Source organism: Penicillium argentinense, assembly GCF_028826775.1.
Source record: "Penicillium argentinense strain IBT 30761 chromosome Unknown utg000010l_segment0_segment0, whole genome shotgun sequence".
Classification (NCBI taxonomy): Eukaryota; Fungi; Ascomycota; class Eurotiomycetes; order Eurotiales; family Aspergillaceae; genus Penicillium; species Penicillium argentinense.
This window is the reverse complement of record NW_026622669.1, coordinates 1,175,557-1,194,231: the sequence shown is the minus strand read 5'-3', so window position 1 is coordinate 1,194,231 and position 18,675 is coordinate 1,175,557. Positions and strand designations below refer to the sequence as shown.

General features: G+C 51.7%; 10 protein-coding genes across 10 annotated transcripts; 5 read left to right on the top strand and 5 right to left on the bottom strand.

The window, feature by feature from the left end:
- Window positions 1–219: 219 nt before the first annotated feature.
- Window positions 220–2,314, bottom strand: N7532_010148 (putative trimethyllysine dioxygenase TmlH; the record flags this gene model as incomplete). Its single annotated transcript, XM_056622639.1, has 10 exons — window positions 220–353; window positions 429–500; window positions 557–1,045; window positions 1,102–1,201; window positions 1,264–1,343; window positions 1,611–1,671; window positions 1,727–1,793; window positions 1,866–1,883; window positions 1,951–2,177; window positions 2,255–2,314. 10 exons carry the CDS (start codon window positions 2,312–2,314, stop codon window positions 220–222), a joined length of 1,308 nt encoding a protein of 435 aa, XP_056470055.1.
- Window positions 2,315–2,799: 485 nt separating this feature from the next.
- N7532_010147 (putative peroxisomal dehydratase) lies at window positions 2,800–3,974 on the bottom strand (the record flags this gene model as incomplete). Its single annotated transcript, XM_056622638.1, has 5 exons — window positions 2,800–3,145; window positions 3,209–3,302; window positions 3,362–3,682; window positions 3,744–3,792; window positions 3,855–3,974. The coding sequence occupies 5 exons, from the start codon at window positions 3,972–3,974 to the stop codon at window positions 2,800–2,802; spliced, it is 930 nt and encodes a 309-aa protein (XP_056470054.1).
- A 564-nt stretch (window positions 3,975–4,538) lies between these two features.
- rmtA (protein-arginine omega-N methyltransferase HMT1) lies at window positions 4,539–6,047 on the bottom strand (the record flags this gene model as incomplete). The annotated part of the gene is made up of 7 exons (XM_056622637.1): window positions 4,539–4,589; window positions 4,642–5,117; window positions 5,176–5,507; window positions 5,565–5,674; window positions 5,747–5,766; window positions 5,892–5,905; window positions 5,965–6,047. 7 exons carry the CDS (start codon window positions 6,045–6,047, stop codon window positions 4,539–4,541), a joined length of 1,086 nt encoding a protein of 361 aa, XP_056470053.1.
- A 669-nt stretch (window positions 6,048–6,716) lies between these two features.
- Window positions 6,717–7,702, top strand: N7532_010145 (PGAP3/PER1 family protein; the record flags this gene model as incomplete). The annotated part of the gene is made up of 3 exons (XM_056622636.1): window positions 6,717–6,839; window positions 6,890–6,932; window positions 6,987–7,702. 3 exons carry the CDS (start codon window positions 6,717–6,719, stop codon window positions 7,700–7,702), a joined length of 882 nt encoding a protein of 293 aa, XP_056470052.1.
- Window positions 7,703–8,339: 637 nt separating this feature from the next.
- On the top strand, window positions 8,340–10,329 carry agm1 (phosphoacetylglucosamine mutase PCM1; the record flags this gene model as incomplete). The annotated part of the gene is made up of 6 exons (XM_056622635.1): window positions 8,340–8,432; window positions 8,500–8,513; window positions 8,610–8,754; window positions 8,825–8,839; window positions 8,902–9,396; window positions 9,454–10,329. 6 exons carry the CDS (start codon window positions 8,340–8,342, stop codon window positions 10,327–10,329), a joined length of 1,638 nt encoding a protein of 545 aa, XP_056470051.1.
- A 562-nt stretch (window positions 10,330–10,891) lies between these two features.
- On the bottom strand, window positions 10,892–12,322 carry rrp3 (RNA-dependent ATPase RRP3; the record flags this gene model as incomplete). The annotated part of the gene is made up of 1 exon (XM_056622634.1): window positions 10,892–12,322. The coding sequence occupies one exon, from the start codon at window positions 12,320–12,322 to the stop codon at window positions 10,892–10,894; it is 1,431 nt and encodes a 476-aa protein (XP_056470050.1).
- Window positions 12,323–12,537: 215 nt separating this feature from the next.
- On the top strand, window positions 12,538–13,923 carry N7532_010142 (Brix domain-containing protein; the record flags this gene model as incomplete). The annotated part of the gene is made up of 2 exons (XM_056622633.1): window positions 12,538–12,741; window positions 12,805–13,923. 2 exons carry the CDS (start codon window positions 12,538–12,540, stop codon window positions 13,921–13,923), a joined length of 1,323 nt encoding a protein of 440 aa, XP_056470049.1.
- A 424-nt stretch (window positions 13,924–14,347) lies between these two features.
- On the bottom strand, window positions 14,348–15,174 carry N7532_010141 (riboflavin synthase; the record flags this gene model as incomplete). Its single annotated transcript, XM_056622632.1, has 3 exons — window positions 14,348–14,895; window positions 14,967–15,088; window positions 15,140–15,174. 3 exons carry the CDS (start codon window positions 15,172–15,174, stop codon window positions 14,348–14,350), a joined length of 705 nt encoding a protein of 234 aa, XP_056470048.1.
- Window positions 15,175–15,375: 201 nt separating this feature from the next.
- N7532_010140 (CaiB/BaiF CoA transferase family protein) lies at window positions 15,376–17,020 on the top strand (the record flags this gene model as incomplete). The annotated part of the gene is made up of 6 exons (XM_056622631.1): window positions 15,376–15,549; window positions 15,613–15,644; window positions 15,727–15,850; window positions 15,907–16,411; window positions 16,463–16,756; window positions 16,809–17,020. The coding sequence occupies 6 exons, from the start codon at window positions 15,376–15,378 to the stop codon at window positions 17,018–17,020; spliced, it is 1,341 nt and encodes a 446-aa protein (XP_056470047.1).
- Window positions 17,021–17,426: 406 nt separating this feature from the next.
- On the top strand, window positions 17,427–18,347 carry N7532_010139 (phf1/phf2 family PHD finger domain-containing protein; the record flags this gene model as incomplete). Its single annotated transcript, XM_056622630.1, has 1 exon — window positions 17,427–18,347. One exon carries the CDS (start codon window positions 17,427–17,429, stop codon window positions 18,345–18,347), a length of 921 nt encoding a protein of 306 aa, XP_056470046.1.
- Window positions 18,348–18,675: the final 328 nt, after the last annotated feature.

Genomic DNA, 18,675 nt, shown 5'->3' with positions numbered 1-18,675 from the left:
AGGGGACGTAGAAGGCTGGAGAAGAGCTGTCGGTGGCCGAGCTTCAACAACGTCAGCCGGTCACGTGAGTACATCAACACCGGTGCGAGTCCACAATAGCATCTTATCACTGCTCTCTACAATAGATTCTAGGGGCGAAACTTGAGAAAAGATAGGAATAAGAATAAAAATAAAAATAAAAATAAAAAAGAAATACACAGGATAGATATTTGGCTTAGTCTAGACAATTGAATATCGACCTTCCTGGTTTCGCAGGTAAGGCAGCGCCTCATCAAAGTTTCCGAGGTTGTTCAACACATTCTCTCGACCAAACTTGAGAAGACGGAGTCGTGAAATGTAGTCGTCGTTGTTCACTGTGGAACGTTTTTTAGCGACTGCGATATCAAATACGAGGCAAAGCTTATCCTGGGTGCCGGTTGAATACATACCGTATCCGCCACACATTCTTCTCTTTCCAGTGAACTCGGTGCGACCATGCATCATTCTCCAGTTGTCGAAGACTAAATATCCATATGGTTAGTATTTAGATCAGATTATGCCTTCACACAATACTCACTTAGCGCTGTTCCAGGTTGAAGCTGTGTCTGGATCATTCTCTGCTTTTGGTTCAAGATCTTGTCGTAGCACTGAGCAGCTTCGTACCAAGTTTTCTGAGATTCTAAATCCCAGTTCGTCTTAGGCGCGCGGTCGTAGTTGTTCCAACGGATTTGATAAATTCTTCCGAGGTCGGGGTGAATAGAGAAAACAGGCGTCATGTACGATGGCTGGATGCAAACGTCCTCATTCCCGCTGGCGTGCCACGGGTGTCTGTGAAGAGTCAAGGCCTTGTGAAGTCGTGGATCCGTGCGGAAAAGCTCATCGGCGGCTGAGAATCCATCAACAAGCAAACTCTCGCCTCCTGAGCCATCTGTATGAGAGAGCAAGTGGAAAAGCTGGAGTCTCGCCGGATCAGTAAAATAGGTGTTGTCTGTGTGGACACCGAGGGCCTCATTGGTATATGCGGTATCCTTGAAGGTGAGATCGGCAGTAAAGTCCCAGAATCCACCTAGTATATGTGTCAGCTCATTCCATCGTAGGATGCCAGTACTGGAACTCAAATACCATAGTGTGTATACCTCACAAACGCAATTCGTTCAATGAGAGACTTGGTTGACTCTGGATCGACAGGGACCCCTTTGATGAAACAGAAACCGTATGATTGCTACAGGCGCAAGAATTGTTAATATCAATCCAGCAATGAGCATATCACCATTTGTAACTCACAATTTTCTCCAACCAGTCGAGTACCGAGGCTTCTTTTTTCATTACCTCGCCATAAACCACTTCAGGGTAGACATCTTCCCCTGGGGTAAATTCAAGGTATTTTCTTGTACCATATTAGTACAGTGTAGGGAAAGACTCAGATATGAGATGCACCGGGAGCCATACCTAGGTCGGCGGGATTTATAAGGGAGTTTCAAATAGGGATCATTCCTGGTCAATCTATGCGCCTCCAGCCAAGACCACGGATATATGCTTTCATGGCCATCATTCCCTTTCAGGAAAATAGAAAAGAAAAAAATGTCAGGTACGTCATTCCAAATCAGTTCGGAGGGTGGAGGGGGATTTACATTCGATGCGAGCTTCGTCCGCGGTGCAATTGATCTCGGTAGGTGCGATGTTGGCCGGAATCTAGCTTTTGGTGAGCCACTGAGCGATAATTTACAGCTTCGCGGTGCATGCATACCGAAGAGACCTCAACTGTTCTCTGCTTGGTATCCGGATGGACGCACTTGTGGCATTGACAGTTTTCTCTAGGAATCCACTTGTTAGTGATCCAAAGTCTTCCTCAAGGGGATAGCGCGTGCTTTTGGTCCAGAACTCACCTTAGGAAAAAGGGCCCACTGCAACCGAACATTAGCATTCCATAATTCACTTGAAAATAGTTCCAGGTGCCATTTAAATACTTACAATCGGGAGAATTTGTCGCTGGATCTGGCTAACACGATATGACCCGTGTGCAGGGCTTTCATAGCTGCCCATCCCTCTTTCGAATCAAGGTTGATATGGCTGAGGTGTCTAGGAAGCCCCTGCTGGACCTTTTGTCCCGAAGAATCCGTTCCAGTGGACTTTCCAATATCCGGTGAAGCCACGGAGGCGTTCCCTCTGGAGAAAGAACCACTGTACAACCCAATTGTCTACCGGGACAAATTTGAACCGTTAGCGATGATTTCTTTTGTCTTCCAGGCTGCATGATTGATATGCAGGTCAATACCAAGGTGAAAGACATACTAGGCCACTGCGCCTTGAGGCCGACAATCGTGTGATCGGACATCTGAAGAGTAAACTGATGTCAGCGCTGACCCGAAAAGCGGCAATCATGATTGATCCAATTCACCTCAAAGTGCTCCCTCGAGCGACCTCTCTGAGGACAATTAACCCATTTGCATACATTGCGAATGCTCCTGTCCGTCTTCCCTAGTGTTCGATGTGGGGATGCAGCAGTAGTGGTTTGAGGGAACGGTCCGAGCTCCAGCAAACGGCCGCGGGAGAGGGGAGTCACGTGTCGCTATAAGGAGTGTGGAGTATATCAAGTCGTCGATTGGGGATAGTATCATACGGTAGAACCCCACGGTGATTGAATTACGTAAAACGATATGCCTGACCATCGGCAGGCCTCGGCTGAAGCCGCCACTCTCTTGAACATCGGTTGTTCTACTCACGGCTTTCCGTAAACTGGTGGTAAAGGTATTCTAGTAGCATATTCAACAGCTATATACAGCACATCAAGAAAAATATAGCAACATTATGCTATGGCCTTTAAAGCTTGCTCTTTGGTCCAATAACCTTCAACAGGGCTCGGCCATTGCTCAAAACAACCTTGCCGGTCTGGTTCTTGGTGACAAAGCGAATCTCGTCGAAGCCATCGGCCTGAGTGTTACCCATGCGCCAAATCTCCGTGGTAAGCTTGTCGCCGGGGCGAACAGGTGACGCGAAACGAGCCTGGAACTCCTTAAGGTTGGCGGGGTTACTACCACCCAGCTCACGCAGAATGCCGTGGGCTGCAGAGTTCCAGCTGAACAAGCCATGAATGATGATTCCGCCGAAGCCCATCTTCTGACCGGGCTCGGGAGTAGCGTGCAGGGGGTTATAATCACCGTTCAGACTATCACGATATGAGATAAGTAACAACCAAAAGAAAAGTATGAAGGGAATCCTAAGAACATACCGGTATAGATGGGCAGTCTCGTTGGTGCTCTGAATAACGTGGGTGGCATCAGGGGCCTTACCCTCGGGAGGAGGGAAATTGACAGTGGAAGGACCTATGTTTGAAAGATCAATATGTTAGATCTGGTAGCACCAATATATTGCCTTATCTTACCCTTAGGGCCACCCCAGTTGCCCTGGCCAACCAAGAAGCCACTGGACAGAACCTTGTTGTATACCTCGCCAGTCTCCGCATCCACAATCGATTGCTCAGTCTCAATCACGGTACCGGGCTTTCCCTTGTCGTAGACACCAATGACCTTGTTGCGCAACTCGAACTTTCGTCCAGCGCTAGTAGGAGGCAGCGGTTTCAAGATGGTCAGCTTGCGCTGGCCATCGACTCCGTGGCGGTGATCCAATTGAGGGACACCGGGAATGTGGACGGCCTGCTGGCGCGCATAGAAGTCAGTCACCTCCTGATCGGTGAGCTTGAAGGCTGCGCGAGATGTTTCAGGTTAATACCAGTGACGAAAAATCTCCCGTTAAGTGTTACGTACGCAGGATCAGCGGGTAAGTCGGGAAGACGGAGAAGTTGGGGTGCAGTTCCTATTTAATGTCGTTAGAGAACCGGAATTGAATCGAATTCATCACTGGTTCCTGGAACCCACGTAGAGGAACTGCAGCTCGTCGGCTTTGCAGCCGATGCTGTTCGCGAACAGCAGGACATCGCGCTTCTGCCAAGAGACCGCTTTGGCGGGGAATTCGTGACCAGCTCCAGGGGCAGACATGGTGGATATATAAAGGCGATATATGGGTGGGAACAATGAACAGAGATGAATCAGAGAGGGAACGGGAAAAGATGCTGCGGAGAAGAGGGAAGCTAAAGTAGGATAGAGGAATTGCGGGGCGGCCCTGGGCCGAGGATCAGATAATGATTTGTGCCGCCATTACCGACGCCGCGCCATCTCTTTAGCATTTTTCTCTTCTCTGGCACGTCTACCTTTCTACAATTCTACGTCAGGAAAACACAGTCAAAACAAATAGTTCCCCTCAGATACATTCACTAACACTCCAAAATTGGACATGAGATGCGTCAGAGTTGCTAGATTAAGCATCGACTCGGGGTATCTACTTGTAAATTTCGAGGAGCTTCGTAATCATCTCTCCGTATCGCGCCATGAAGTAATGCCTTGTACCCGCCGCCCTAGAAACAAAAACAAAAATAATAACGCCGGTGAAAGAAGAACCGAGACCGGAACCTTCCAAATGGTCAAGTCAAACTGTGCAAATCCAGACCTTCTTATGCTAGGTTGCATACACTGTTTCAAAGACAGGCAACAGCGTCAAAATGATTAGGATGCGTTCCATGAAGGAAGTGAGTCGTCAAAATCCGGAATTAACACCTGCAGAGTGGGGAAATTAGATAGAGCGGATGAAATGAACACGCGGGCATACTAACATGCGGTAGAAGCAGTTGCCCTCGGCGTAACGGGTCGGGTCATTGACCTCGAACTTGTAGGAGATGTTGATGTCCAAGTCACGCTTGTTCTTGTCGTTGGGGCGGTTCTCCAGCACGCCGGTGACCTTCTCATCCTCCTCGATGGTGAGAACATCGCGCAAGTAGAAGACGGTTTGCTTCCAGTGAGTGTACTTGGCGTGGGGACCAGTGGAGAAGTAGACGGGCTTGTGGCAGGCGCTGAACTCAATATCGAACCAAGCGATCAGAGCGTGAACGTAATCGGTGCGCTTGGCGGTGAGAGCGTAGGGGACCTTGAAGGCGAGGTCGGCGACGGTGACGGTGTTCAGGTCGAAAGAGATAACCTCGCAGGGGTCGGTTACAAGGGCCTTCATCTCAACGGTATCGACGAGGGGCTCGGTAAGCGCGGTTTCCTTCATGGGACTGTAGTCGAAGCCCCAGACGTTGTCCCAAACTGTAAATTCATTAATGTCATGCAATATTATGGCGCGAAGATGGGGTTTCGATCTTACAGCCAATTTTGTCCTCCTTGTAATCGCCATCCTCAATACCAGCAACGTACATGGTGGCCTTGTCGGGGAAGATCTTGCCGCCGGGGGAGAGGTAAGTATCACGAGCGTAGAGAACTGTATCCAGCATGGACTCGTAAAGAAGGAAGTAGCCCATCCACTCGGAGATGATGATGTCCACCTTGGGGAAAGGGAGCTGGACCTCCTCCATCTTGCCCTGGAGGAGGGTGATCTTGTCGGAGAGTCCGTTGACGGCGACAATCTCCTTGGCCTTCTCGATAATGGAGGACATGTCAACACCGATGACATGCTTGGCACCGGCCTTAGCAGCGAACCTGACATAGGCGTTAGCCGCAGATCATAAGACTGAAATGTCTTCAATTGACACATACATGCTGAGGATACCGGTACCGCAGCCAACATCGAGGACAACCTTGTCCTTGAAGATGTGGGCGTTGTTGTAGATAGAGTCGCGGTAAGAGCGCGTACGAACGTCGTCTTTCTGTGGAAGGAGAGATTGAGTTAGACTAGATCGCGCCACAGGATGCGTTTGCTGCGTGCAGAGAGGACTTACCAGCATCTCTTCGTGAATGCCTGCGCAATGATTGGAATGTCAATGATTAGTGAAATGTTCTGGTGACTTATCGAAGTCGTGGCGTGGGGTGTGCGGGGTCAAAGAAAGGTGGGCGGAAGAGAGAATTGTAGGAGGGTGATAATACCGTGGTGGTCATAGCTGTCAATCGATTAGTCGTGAATCAGGCGGGGGTCAGAGTTGAGTGTAAAAGCTCATACCTGGTGAAGTACCGCACCTCAGAGTGCTCCATGCCGACCATGCGATCGGCACTGCTAGAGGTGACGGGAGTCTCAACGTCCATCTTGTCGGTGATATAAAATCCAATGAACAAGTAAAGGAAAAGAGTTGGAAGAAAAACGGATAGAAGGAAAGTTGAAGTCCAGGCGTGGGAACGGCTAGGATCTTGACTTTTTTTTTGAATCTGCGGCGCCAAGCTTCACCTCCAAAATCCCCGCCCGAGCTAGCCGTTTTGGGGCCTGATCACATGACCTACCAGCCCTCACCTGACTAGGGCTATTTGTATGTAGTATACAGCGCCCTGTTGTATTATTTTGTGTGCCTCGAAGGAACCGTACGAAGTATTCATACTCAGAGAGGAGGTGGACTTGTCGGGCAAGCTTCAGTCAAAGTCATTCAGGGGTTAAACGGTAAAGCCATCTTATCTTACAGTTTACTAGTAATTTACTTGTCGTGTAATCATTGAATGTTTGTTTATAAGAAAGGATTGTCTTGTAGTAAAGAAGAGAGTGTGAGAGTGCTGTGTAATCATTATCAATTCAAAAAATAGCAGATTCGATAGTTGTGGAGTGAGCAAAACTAGCCTGCCTCCTTGTGTTTACCCCAGATGAGCCGTCAATACTGGCCGCCAAGACTCTCGCGAGGCTCTGGCAATGCCGCCCGCAGCTCCGCCAACTGCCATTACCTCCCTAAAGCTTACGCGTTTCACGCCTAGAGCCAACCTTAGGTCACCATGAATCTAGGCGGAAGAGTGAGCCCTTCTCTACTATTCGTTTTTGTGCTTTTGGCCGTTCTTGCCGGTCGGTCCACTGCGTCTTTGGGTGACCATCTCCCCGACTTCAAAGAATGTGTTCAGGTACGTGTTCCCCGATCCACGAAACCCCTACATGCAGCTAACAAGCACAGGTCTGTAAAACCGAAAATTGCCAGAGCGGCAATTCGGTGCTCCGTACGTTTCCCTACCACAACTGCCTCCTTTCGTTCTTCCCCTGACCTGCCGAAGCTCTGCACCACCGCCTGTTACTATGGACCTGCCCTGCCGAATGCGACTACACCTGCCAACATGTCATCACCGACAAGCGAGTGTCCCGTGATCCACCAATGCTGAGCCCGGTAGTCCAATTCCATGGCAAATGGCCCTTCCGCAGAATTCTGGGGATGCAGGAGCCCTTTTCGGTGCTGTTCTCCTTCCTCAACTTCGCTGCGCATTGGCACGGCATGTCTCGAATCCAGGAGACGATTCCGGCCTGGCACTCGCTGCGCAAGTACTACATGGCATTTGGATACTTTGGACTGGCTAGCTGGACCTTCAGTATGATCTTCCACACCCGGGACTTCCCAATCACAGAGAAGTTTGATTACTGGGGCGCCGGCGCCAGCGTCTTGTACGGACTGTATCTGGCGGTTGTCCGCATCATGCGCCTGGACCTGGAAACTCCCCAATACCGCCCGACCTTGCGTCGCCTGTGGACGGCGACTTGTATCGTGCTTTACTCCCTCCACGTATGCTATCTTAGCTTCTGGTCCTGGGACTATACGTACAATATGGCAGCCAACGTCGCGGTCGGTATCATTCAGAATCTGTTGTGGACGGGCTTTAGTATTGTCCGATACCAGAGATATCTCAAGACTTGGACGGCCTGGCCTGGTATGATTGTTGCGTGGCTCATTCTGGCCATGAGCTTGGAGCTGCTCGACTTCCCCCATGGCGTGGATTGATTGATGCCCACAGCCTTTGGCATCTGGGTACTGTGGTCCCAACTGCATGGTGGTATTCGTGAGTTTTGCCCCATTTTTATTTGTTGTCTCTCACTTTATTTGCCGTGACTAATGAGTTGATTGCTGGCTGCAGGTTCCTCATCAAGGACACGCAGGACGATATTGCAGGCCACCGCCTCAAGGCATAGATCTGTAACAACGAACAGGCGGGTCATGTGTCTTTCCAAAAGCGCAGCGGGCACTTTGCATTTGATCTGATGCCCCGTGTACAACAGCCGAGCAGGGTCCCGGTGGCCTATTGCTAATAATACCAATTCTGACCTCCAAGCCCCCACTCGTTGCATCGTAGGCGCCCCGTAATACCCACGCACTGACCCGTGCGCACGGGCTTATTTCCACGCACCGGTTCTGCGGCGTGCCGGCGGGTTCCCCCACCATTGGCTCACCGCTAAGGCCGTCGCATTAAGCCGCGGCTGTCTCACCCAAAAACCCCTCGTCCCTTTTTTTGTTTCAAAGTACGTGCTTGTGCTTCGCTTCTCCCTTCGCCTCCCCGGACAGCGTTTAGCGATTGCTTTGCTCATTCAACTCAAAGTCCTCTTCCGTCAATTTTATCTTGACCGCCGCCACACGCGCCACAATGGCGTCTCCCGCTGTCAAGAAAGCAATCTCAGAGGCAGCGCTGCAGTACCAGAAGCCCGAGGGCAAGGTCTTCGAGTATGGCACCGCAGGAGTAAGTGTGCATCCCCAAGGCAGTGTTCACCACGGGTTCCAGCTAACAGGCGTGTTTGCGGCTGCAGTTCCGCATGAAGGCGTAAGTTTCCTCACCACCGATCAGCCCCGCCTCCACACACCCCGCGATCGTCCTTTTGTTGACGTCGATGTCCTTCTGACCACCGGATTTGGATAGGGATCTCCTCAACACCGTCGTTTTCGCCGTCGGCCTCCTTGCCGGTCTGCGTTCGAAGAAGCTTAGTGGGCAATGGATTGGTGTTATGGTGACCGCAAGCCACAACCCCGCGGAGGACAACGGTGTGAAGCTGGTTGACCCGATGGTGAGTAAACAATTGCCCTCCAACCTCGCGCTATGGCTCGAATCATATCTAACCAGCATAAAAACTACAGGGCGAGATGCTCGAGGTGGGATAGTTCTGAATTTTTACGTGAAAGGGAAATCCGCGATACTAATCTCTCATATCTAGGCCGAGTGGGAGGCGTACGCTACCAAGCTCGCCAATGCCCCGCTGGACAAAATCGCCGATGTCTACGATGAGCTCGTGAAGGAGATCGATGTCAAGATGACCAACCCGGCCCGCGTGGTCTTCGCCAGAGATACTCGTGCCTCTGGCTCTCGACTTGTCGGTGTGCTCAACGCCGCTCTTACCGCAACCGAGGTTGAGTTCATCGACTCCAAGTACATGACCACCCCTCAGCTCCACTACGTCGTGCGCTGCAAGAACACCCTGGGAACACAGTACGAGTATGGCGAACCTTCAGAGGAGGGGTACTACCAGAAGCTTGCCGAGTCCTTCAAGAAGGTTATGCGGGGTGTCAAGGTTCAGGGACCTTTGACCGTGGACTGTGCCAATGGTGTCGGTGGCCCTAAGCTGCGGGAGCTCATGAAGGTTCTTGACACTCCTATCGATATTAAGGTTGTCAACGACGATGTTATTAACCCCGACAGCCTGAACTTTGAGGTAAGTCACCAGTCACCCCATTCTAAAAATACCCGGTTATATTCTAATTCATTGAAGTGCGGTGCCGATTACGTGAAGACCAAGCAGCGTGCTCCGCCCTCCTCCAAGGCTGCTGCTCTGGATCGTTGTGCCTCGCTGGATGGTGACGCCGATCGCCTAGTCTACTACTTCGTCGACGAAAGCAACGTCTTCCGACTCCTTGACGGTGACCGCATCGCTACCCTGGCCGCCTCGTTCATCGGTGACCTCGCCCGTAACGCCGGCATTGCCCAGAAGCTCAAGATCGGTGTTGTCCAGACTGCCTACGCCAACGGCGCTAGCACTGACTACATCGAGAAGGTACTGAAACTGCCTATCATCTGCACTAACACTGGTGTGAAGCACCTGCACCACGCTGCTTTGCGTTTCGATGTCGGTGTCTACTTCGAGGCTAACGGCCACGGTACCGTGACCTTCTCGGAGAATGCCCTGAAGACCATCAAGAGCACCGAGCCCCAGTCTCCTGCCCAGCAGCGCTCCCTGGAATGCCTCCAGGCCCTGACTGAGCTGATCAACCAGGCTGTCGGTGACGCTCTTTCTGACATGCTTCTTGTCGAGGCTATTCTCGCTCACAAGGGCTGGACCACCAAGGAGTGGCTCGGTACCTACACTGACCTTCCCTCTCGCCTCGTGCGTGTGGAGGTTAACGACCGTTCCATCTTTAAGGCATATGATGCCGAGCGTAAGCTGGAGTCCCCGGCCGGCCTCCAGGGCAAGATCGAGTCCCTGCAGTCTCGCTACAACAAGGGCCGCAGCTTTGCCCGTGCCAGTGGTACCGAGGACGCTGTCCGTGTCTATGCTGAGGCTGCCAGCCGATCTGAGGCGGATGACCTCGCTACTCGCGTCGCCAACGCGGTGCGCGAGGCCGGTACCGCCGATGCTCAGCAGGCCTAAATCCCGACGGTTTCGAGCGGATGTTAGTCGACGACTTTGCTATCCTTGATGTTTGACGCGATACACAAGGAATATTGGCAAACCAAAATATGACGACAGCGTTTTTTTAGCCCTCCGGGGAATATGACTAGGTAGCAACATACTAGTCAAATATCACGTTCATGCAGTAATGAAACTTTGGCACCACCGTCTCAATGCAAAGAATAAACTCCCTTGACCTTCCACTTGCTGATACCTAGTGATGAAGTAAAGTCGTCAACCAGAACAGTAGACCATATTTTCCAAGGTTGCACCGAGATCGTTGCATTCGATCAAGCACCGGTCGTAGATCATTGTGCCTCGGTCTGATATCTCGCCATATAAATACTCGTCGGACACTAAACCTCGGTCACGTCTAGAATTTTATGAAGGACCATGACGTGGTTTATTGACGTGGTATATGTGATGCATGGGTATATGACAAGTCACCATGATTCTTAGACAAGATAACACCTTTTCTATAGACATTAAACTCATACAGGTAGAAGCCTCTCTTTTGGACCAGCCATGAAACATGATTCGATCAACCCTCCTCTTGATCCATCGTGTCACGCGAGCGCTTGCCTTTGCCAAACTTGTTGCCTCTGGAACCCTTCTTCTCATCCAGGGCCTTCATCTCCATGATGGCATACCGCTGAGCCTCGCCAACCCTCTCCTGGAGAACCATGACCTCATCCTTTGGCGCATCGTATTCAGGGAGTTGCTTTCCAAGAGCGCCCTCGACTCTCTGCCAAATTTCAACGTCATACTGGGTGACGAATGAGATAGCAATACCAGCCTTTCCAGCACGAGCTGTACGGCCGACTCGGTGGATATATGTCTTTGAGTCTGTGGGGAGATCGAAATTGAGGACAATGTCAACGGACGGGATATCCAGACCACGGGCCGCAACATCTGTTGCGACCAGGATGTTTCTGCTGCGACTCCTGAACTTCCCTAGGGCACCAAGACGTGCGCTCTGAGAAAGCTGTCCGTGGATAGGGATGGCGCCGAAGCCGAGGGCGCGGAGGAGGAAGGCGACACGCTGAGTCTCGTGGACTGTCCTTGTGAAAATAATGCTTGACTTTCCGGCGTGCTCGTTAAGAAGCCAGATCAAGTAGAGATCCTTGAACTTGTGTGGCCGGAGCATAAAGTATTGTTGGAGGGTCGAGACAGTTTGATATTTGCTGGAGACCGAAACTCGGAGGGGATCTTGCAGGGATGCTCTTTGGAGACTTTCGACTTTGCTGCTCAGAGTGGCCGAAAACAAGAGGGTACGGCGTTCGCGAGGGATAACCTTGAGAATCTTGTCGAGAATTGGGCCGAAATCAAGATCCAGCAATCTATCGGCCTCGTCCATCACCAGGTAGCGCAATGCTCTGAGACTGAATCCCTTCGTGTTCTCAAGATGATCCAGGAGACGACCCGGGGTAGCGACGATGATATGGGGCTTCTTGCCGAGTGCGATAGATTGCGGGACCATATCCATTCCTCCGACTAATGTGCAGCATCGGACATTGATAGTGGAGCCAAGAAGCTCAAACGATTGCGAAATCTGGTAGGCAAGTTCGCGAGTCGGGGCGAGGACAAGACCAAAGAAAGCCTGGGGCTTGTCCATGAGAGCTTGCAAGATTGGGAGGGCGAAAGCGGCAGTTTTTCCACTACCTGTCTCAGCCAGACCGATAACATCACGGCCCTTAAGAGCGATAGGGATGGATTCGACTTGGATGGGAGTCGGTGCGGTGTAGCCCAGAGTCGTACAGGCTTCCACAAGCGAATCGATCAGGCCGAGTTCTTTAAATGACGGTGCGGAGGTCTTGTCGGCGGCGGCTTCATTTTCACCATTAGAAGAGTCGTCGACTTCTTTGCTGGGCTTCTCGGCCTGGGGAGATTCTGAGCCCGAAGAATGAGCATCGCTGTCCTCTGCAGGCGCGGGCACCCCGCGAGCAACCTTGCGCTTCTTCGTGATCGGCATTTTGGCCTTGTCTATCGAAATAGAAAAAGTTGCGCTTGTCGGGGATCTCGAAGCATTCGAAATAATTTAATGTGGGTCCGCATCATCTTTGATCCGCTGCTGCTCCGCTGGAATTTTTGGAGACAAAAAAACTTCCAGCTCCGAGATCAACTTCCCTGCAGCTTGCAGATTTCCACCATTTTCACTCTCGGTGTTTCCATATCTCACCGATTACAATGGCCAGGGCACGTGTCAAGAAGCGCACCCATACGCGCCCCCAGAATGCCTCCGCGGCACCCAAGGGCGGCGCCGCTTCTATGGCCAAGACTCCGAAGTCTATGGTTATTCGAGTTGGTGCTTCTCAAGTTGGTACCAGTGTCAGTCAACTGGTCAAGGATGTGCGACAGATGATGGAGCCCGATACAGCTGTGCGATTGAAGGTATGAATCGTCCCATCTGGGTCTTGAATCGAATGTCTGGACAAAATCTAACTGTATTCCTAGGAACGAAAATCCAACCGACTGCGCGATTATACAGTGATGGCTGGCCCTCTCGGTGTCACTCACTTGATGCTTTTCTCCAAGTCCAAGACCGGAAACACAAATATGCGATTGGCTGTGACGCCCCGAGGCCCTACTCTTCACTTCCAGGTTGAGAACTACTCGCTCTGCAGAGACGTGGAGCGCTCATTGAAGCGTCCGAGAAGCGGTGGACAGGACCACAAGACCCCTCCGCTACTTGTCATGAACAACTTCAGCACAGCCGATGCAGACGAAAACTCGAAAGTGCCGAAACGCCTGGAGACCCTCACGACTACGATCTTCCAATCCCTCTTCCCTCCTATCAACCCTACTGCTACGCCCCTCTCTTCGATTCGCCGCGTGATGCTTCTGAACCGTGAACCCTCCGAGTCCGATGATGGTTCTTACATTCTGAGTCTGCGACACTATGCAATTGCTACAAAGAAGACCGGCGTGTCAAAACGGATCCGCCGTCTGGACCCCAAGGAAATTCGCAACCGAGAGAAGAAGAAGACCGCTGTTCCCAACCTCGGCAAACTGGAAGATGCCGCAGAATACCTTCTCGACCCGTCCGCAGCTGGGTATACATCGGCCAGCGAGACGGAACTCGACACAGATGCCGAGGTGGAGATTGCCGAAAGCACGACGCGAAAGGTCCTTAGCAAGCGTGAAGCGCAGCGACAGAAGGCTGGAGACAAGGCTGAGAAGAAGCCCGCCACACCTGGTGTGGAGAAACGGGCCGTCAAGCTGGTCGAGCTTGGCCCACGTCTGAAGCTCCGACTTATGAAGGTCGAGGATGGCGTTTGCGATGGCAAGGTAATGTGGCACGACTACGTCACCAAGACCGATGCGGAAGTCAGGTCTATGGACCAGAGCTGGGCGGTTCGTCGCAAGGAGAAGGAAAAGCGCAAGAAGGAGCAGAAGGAGAACATTGAACGGAAGAAGAAGGGTAAGGCGAAGGCCAAGGCCAATGGAGAGAAGGTTGAGGATGAGGACGACGATGAGGACGTTGACATGGACGATGAGGATTGGCTCAGCGATGACTTTGATGACGAGGAAGGCGAGCCGGAAGGGGACTCGGATGATACTATGGAGGAGTGAAGGATCCGACCATAGTCGCCATTCAAGCTCACCAGATTCGGGTTTTCCGACGAGCCCGCTGCCCATCTCAATGGCTGTTCATACTGAATCATCACGCCCTCTAGACGCATCCAGGGTACCTGGAACCCAGCCAAAGGCTTCGAATATTAATGCCCACGGAAAATATGAGCATGTTGTCGGAAATCGTTACTTCGATCACGAGGGGCCACCCGATGCTGATCCAGAACTGTTGGTTATCTCGATCGAACTCGGTCGAACAGCCATGTTCTAGGCATTTTCCCTAACTTATACCCATTCTTGACGGCCAGATGTACATTTAGAAGATTTACGGAATGAATCAAAAAAGTTTGGATTGCAAAAAACTCGAATGCTTCGTCTTCAATTCAGATCCTCGTAAACGGCATTACATGCATGTATATATCGCCTATTTCTTGAGCTTCTCATCAACAAGACGAGAAACCATCTTCTCCAAAATAGCGAAATCACCACCACCGGTGCCAGCGAAGTAACCAGCGACACTCTTCTCGACATACTTGCCCACAATGTCAATTTCAACATTGACAAACTCGCCAGCCTTCTTTCCGGCCGTCACCACTTTCTCTTGGGTGTAAGCGATGAGCATCACCTCCCAGTACCCATCCTCGCCGTCGACAACCTTGGTCACGGTCAAGCTCGCACCGTCCAGGGTAACATAGCCCTTCTCGACAACGTAGCGAAGCACGTCCTTGTCGCGCGGCTGCAGGCGGAACACCAGGGAGTTGCCGTCGGGGGTGACGGACAGAATTTGCGCAACGGTATCGACGTGTCCCTGCACGAAATGTCCGCCCATGCGTGTATCAGCTGACACGGCGCGTTCGAGGTTCACGTTGGAGCCAGTCGTCAAAGAGCCGAGATTTGTGCGTCGGAGCGTCTCCGGCGCGACGCCGACCTTGAACCAGGTCTTGTCGAACTCGGTGACGGTGAGGCAGGTTCCTTTTGCGGTTCAAATAGTATTAGAGCGTACTCATTCAAAATCATAGTTTTGCAAAACGAAAAAAACGTACCATTAACAGCGATGCTATCACCTAGATGCGCGTCGGAAAGGATTTCTTCGCAGTTGGAGATGGTGAGCGACGTACCCCCGCCCCGCTCTGCGAGGTATCGAGGGGCTCCAGGGCCGTGACGGCTAAGGGGGGATGATTGTCAGTGTGACCTCATTGTGCGAAGGAGGAATCACGCACTCCCGATCGTTTCGACAAGACCAGTAAACATTGTTGCGGACCTGGCGGAGGAGGATCTGCAGGGAATGGCGAGAGTTTGGGGTCGGTCGACCTCGGCTTCGGGGCCCGCTGCCCGAGCGGTGTCGGCGATTTGGCGGAGTTTCGATCTATCCCAGCGCCCTTTAAACCTCTCTGCAGTGCGTCGCCTTGTTCTTTCGTTTATTGTCGTGACCCGCTCCTTTGAATACATAGAATGACGGTTGCGCTTCAGTTTCAGGCGATTGCTCGCCGCTCGAGTCCTGGCTGGGCGTGCAATGCCTGGCGGCGCATGCCGCTGCGGAACTACTCCAGTGCTGCTACTTCTTTGAATGATACGCTACCTCTGTCGGGTATTCGCGTGCTCGATATGACAAGAGTGCTGGCAGGTGTATGTACTGACCACATAAGCGAGGTCTCTCCAGGTGTTCTGTGCTAACTTGATATCGAACAGCCATACTGTACTCAAATCCTGGGCGATCTAGGGTACGTGGAACGATCCGACCTCTTTCTTTGACTGATACCTTTCAATTGTCTCGGCACAAACGTGCTAACATATATTGGACAGGGCGGATGTCATCAAAGTTGAACACCCCGTTCGAGGCGATGATACTCGTGCCTGGGGACCGCCATACGCCAAGTATGAAGACGAATCAAAGACAGGGCCAGGCGAAAGTGCCTACTATCTGGCTGTATGGACACCTTATTCGTTGCGAAATTGTTTGACTCATACTAATCGCATATATAGGTCAACCGCAACAAGAAATCCCTTGGATTGTCATTCCAGCACAAATCGGGTGTCGAGATTCTTCACAAGCTCGCCAAGGAATGCGATGTCCTCGTCGAGAACTACTTGCCCGGGGGTCTGAAGAAATATGGAATGGATTATGAGACTCTACGAGAGATTAACCCCAAGCTTATCTACGCCAGTATCACCGGCTACGGACAGACTGGTCCGTACAGCAACCGTGCTGGCTACGACGTCATGGTCGAAGCCGAGATGGGCTTGATGCATATCACTGGAGCTCGAGATGGTGCACCGGTCAAGGTTGGCGTGGCTGTCACCGATCTGACCACTGGTTTGTACACATCCAACGCCATCATGGCGGCCTTGCTTGCGCGAGCTCGGACAGGCAAGGGCCAGCATATTGATGCTTGTTTGAGCGACTGTCAGGTTGCAACATTGTCGAACTTGGCTAGCTCTGCGCTCATTAGTGGCCAGAAGGATTCGGGCCGCTGGGGTACAGCACACCGTATGCCAACTCAATTCGAAATTCTGGAAAGCGTATACTGACGATCAATAGCGTCCATCGTGCCGTACCGAAGCTATAGAACACTCGACGGTGACATACTTTTCGGTGGCGGCAATGACCGGCTTTTCGGCGTGCTCTGCGATCGTCTTGGTTTCCCTGAATGGAAGACCGATGCTCGTTTCGTGACGAACAGCGACCGCGTGAGACACCGTGCTGATATTGATGAACTCATTGAAAACATTACTCAACGTAAGACGACTAAGGAGTGGCTGGATGTTTTCGAAGGGAGTGGAATGCCCTACGCGGCTGTTAATGACATCCAAGGAACATTGAACCACGAACATGGTATATTTCCTTGCCCCGTTTCCATGAGAATCCATGCTAACTCCCTAAATAGTGCAAGCACGAGGCATGGTCACAGAGGTCGATCATCCATCATGCGGTACTATCAAGCTGGTCAACACCCCTATCAAGTACTCCGAGGCTACGCCTGGTGTACGTAGCCCTCCCCCTACCCTCGGCCAACACACAAACGAGATATTGGCAAGTCTTCTGGAATACAGTGAATCGGATATTGCCCGATTGAAGAAAGAGGGGGTATTGTCTTGAGTCAGAGAAAGACGGTACAAGCGATTGAAGTAAACGCACGTGATAGAAACTGCCACTTTGCGCAACTGTACTTAAAAAGAGTAAATCATGTACTGTTTATTATTGAAACAAGTCCCTCAATTAGATATTTTGAGGGGATACTGAGTTAAATATGATTTGATATGCATTGTCTAAGTGAAGGGTTACTGGCGATCACGTGAGGCTATACTACAGCAGAGCTTGGGTTTCCGAATCGGGACAACCTCTTATTCACCGGCTTGCGCTTCACGGAGCCCAGTCACTACAGACATGCGCAGTGGATGCTTACCATCGAGGATAAATAAGTGCGGATTTTTAACTGCTAGAGACTTCAACCCTTTCGATCCCCCACCTCTAACTTGCTCGTTCGCATTTTCGCTGTCCCACAATGTCTCCCACAATATCTCCCACTCTCAAGCGTTCCACTACCAGTGTTGAAGATCCCGAGTTGGCTGACCGCCCGGGCAAGCGCCCCAAGATCGCTGCCAGCAAGGAGCTTCCCCAAGAGGATGCTGCCGTCAAGAATGAGGACTCGGCTGAAGAGGTCCTCCCCGCCACCAACACCACCCGCATTAGCCGTTCTGGGCGGGCTATCAAAGCACCCACGGCGTATGCGCCCTCTCCTGCCCCGGTATCTACCAAGCGACACAAGCCCGGCACTCGAAAGCGCACGACGAACATTGTCTGCGCGAAGTGTGACCGCGGCACCTCGCCCAAGTCCAACCCGATCGTCTTCTGCGACGGGTGCGAAGCAACCTGGCACCAGAAGTGCCACGACCCTATCATCTCAGATGAGGTGATCACCGATGAGGCCAAGGAATGGCACTGCTACGCTTGCGATCGCCGTCGCCGCCGCTCGAACCGCGGCAAGCTGCAGGAGTCGACTGCTCCTGTTCAGCAAGAAGTGGTCCTCGGACCCAAAGACGAGGCCAACGGCGCTGCTCTTAAGCGCGCCTACTTCGGAAGCCTCACCCACATCCAGCTCGTCGACCTTCTGGTCGATATCTCCTTCAAGCACCCGGAGCTGAACATCGGGCCTCCCAATGTGCTTCAAAAGACCGTCAGCCCTAAGGCTGCGAGCCCCAAGGTCAAGGCCGATGCCGAGGACGAAGAGGGTTACCGGAAGCACCCTCGGGCCGGCAATGGCTTTGCCCTCCCTCAAGGCCCGGAGGACCTGGATATCCTCCAGGAGGACCCTGAGTCGACCACATTCAGCCACTTGATGAACTTCCCGGTGGCTGCCAGCGCCGGGCAGATGTGGCGGGACCTCAAGCGGGCGGGAAACGCTCTGTTTCCCACTGAATTTTAGGTGTAGGAAGTACACCTACGAAGGTTGTCATATTCTTCCTTTTTTTCGATGGCGATGAGGAGTTTCTGGGGTGTGGTGTTTTTGAGGATTTTTGATTATTCTTGGCATATTTTATTTTCTGTCTTTTTTTTATTATTATTAAACTTACTTCTGACTAGGGTTTTGTTCTTCCTGCTCTTGATTTTCTTTTCCTGTTTTCTCTTTGCTTTCGCTTTTCTTTCTGGTTGTCTTCTTTTTGTTGTTTTTCTATTCTTATGTATTTTATGACGATGCCACGAATGAGATCTACGAAGAATGGGACCATTTTTAATGTCTCCACACCAAGACT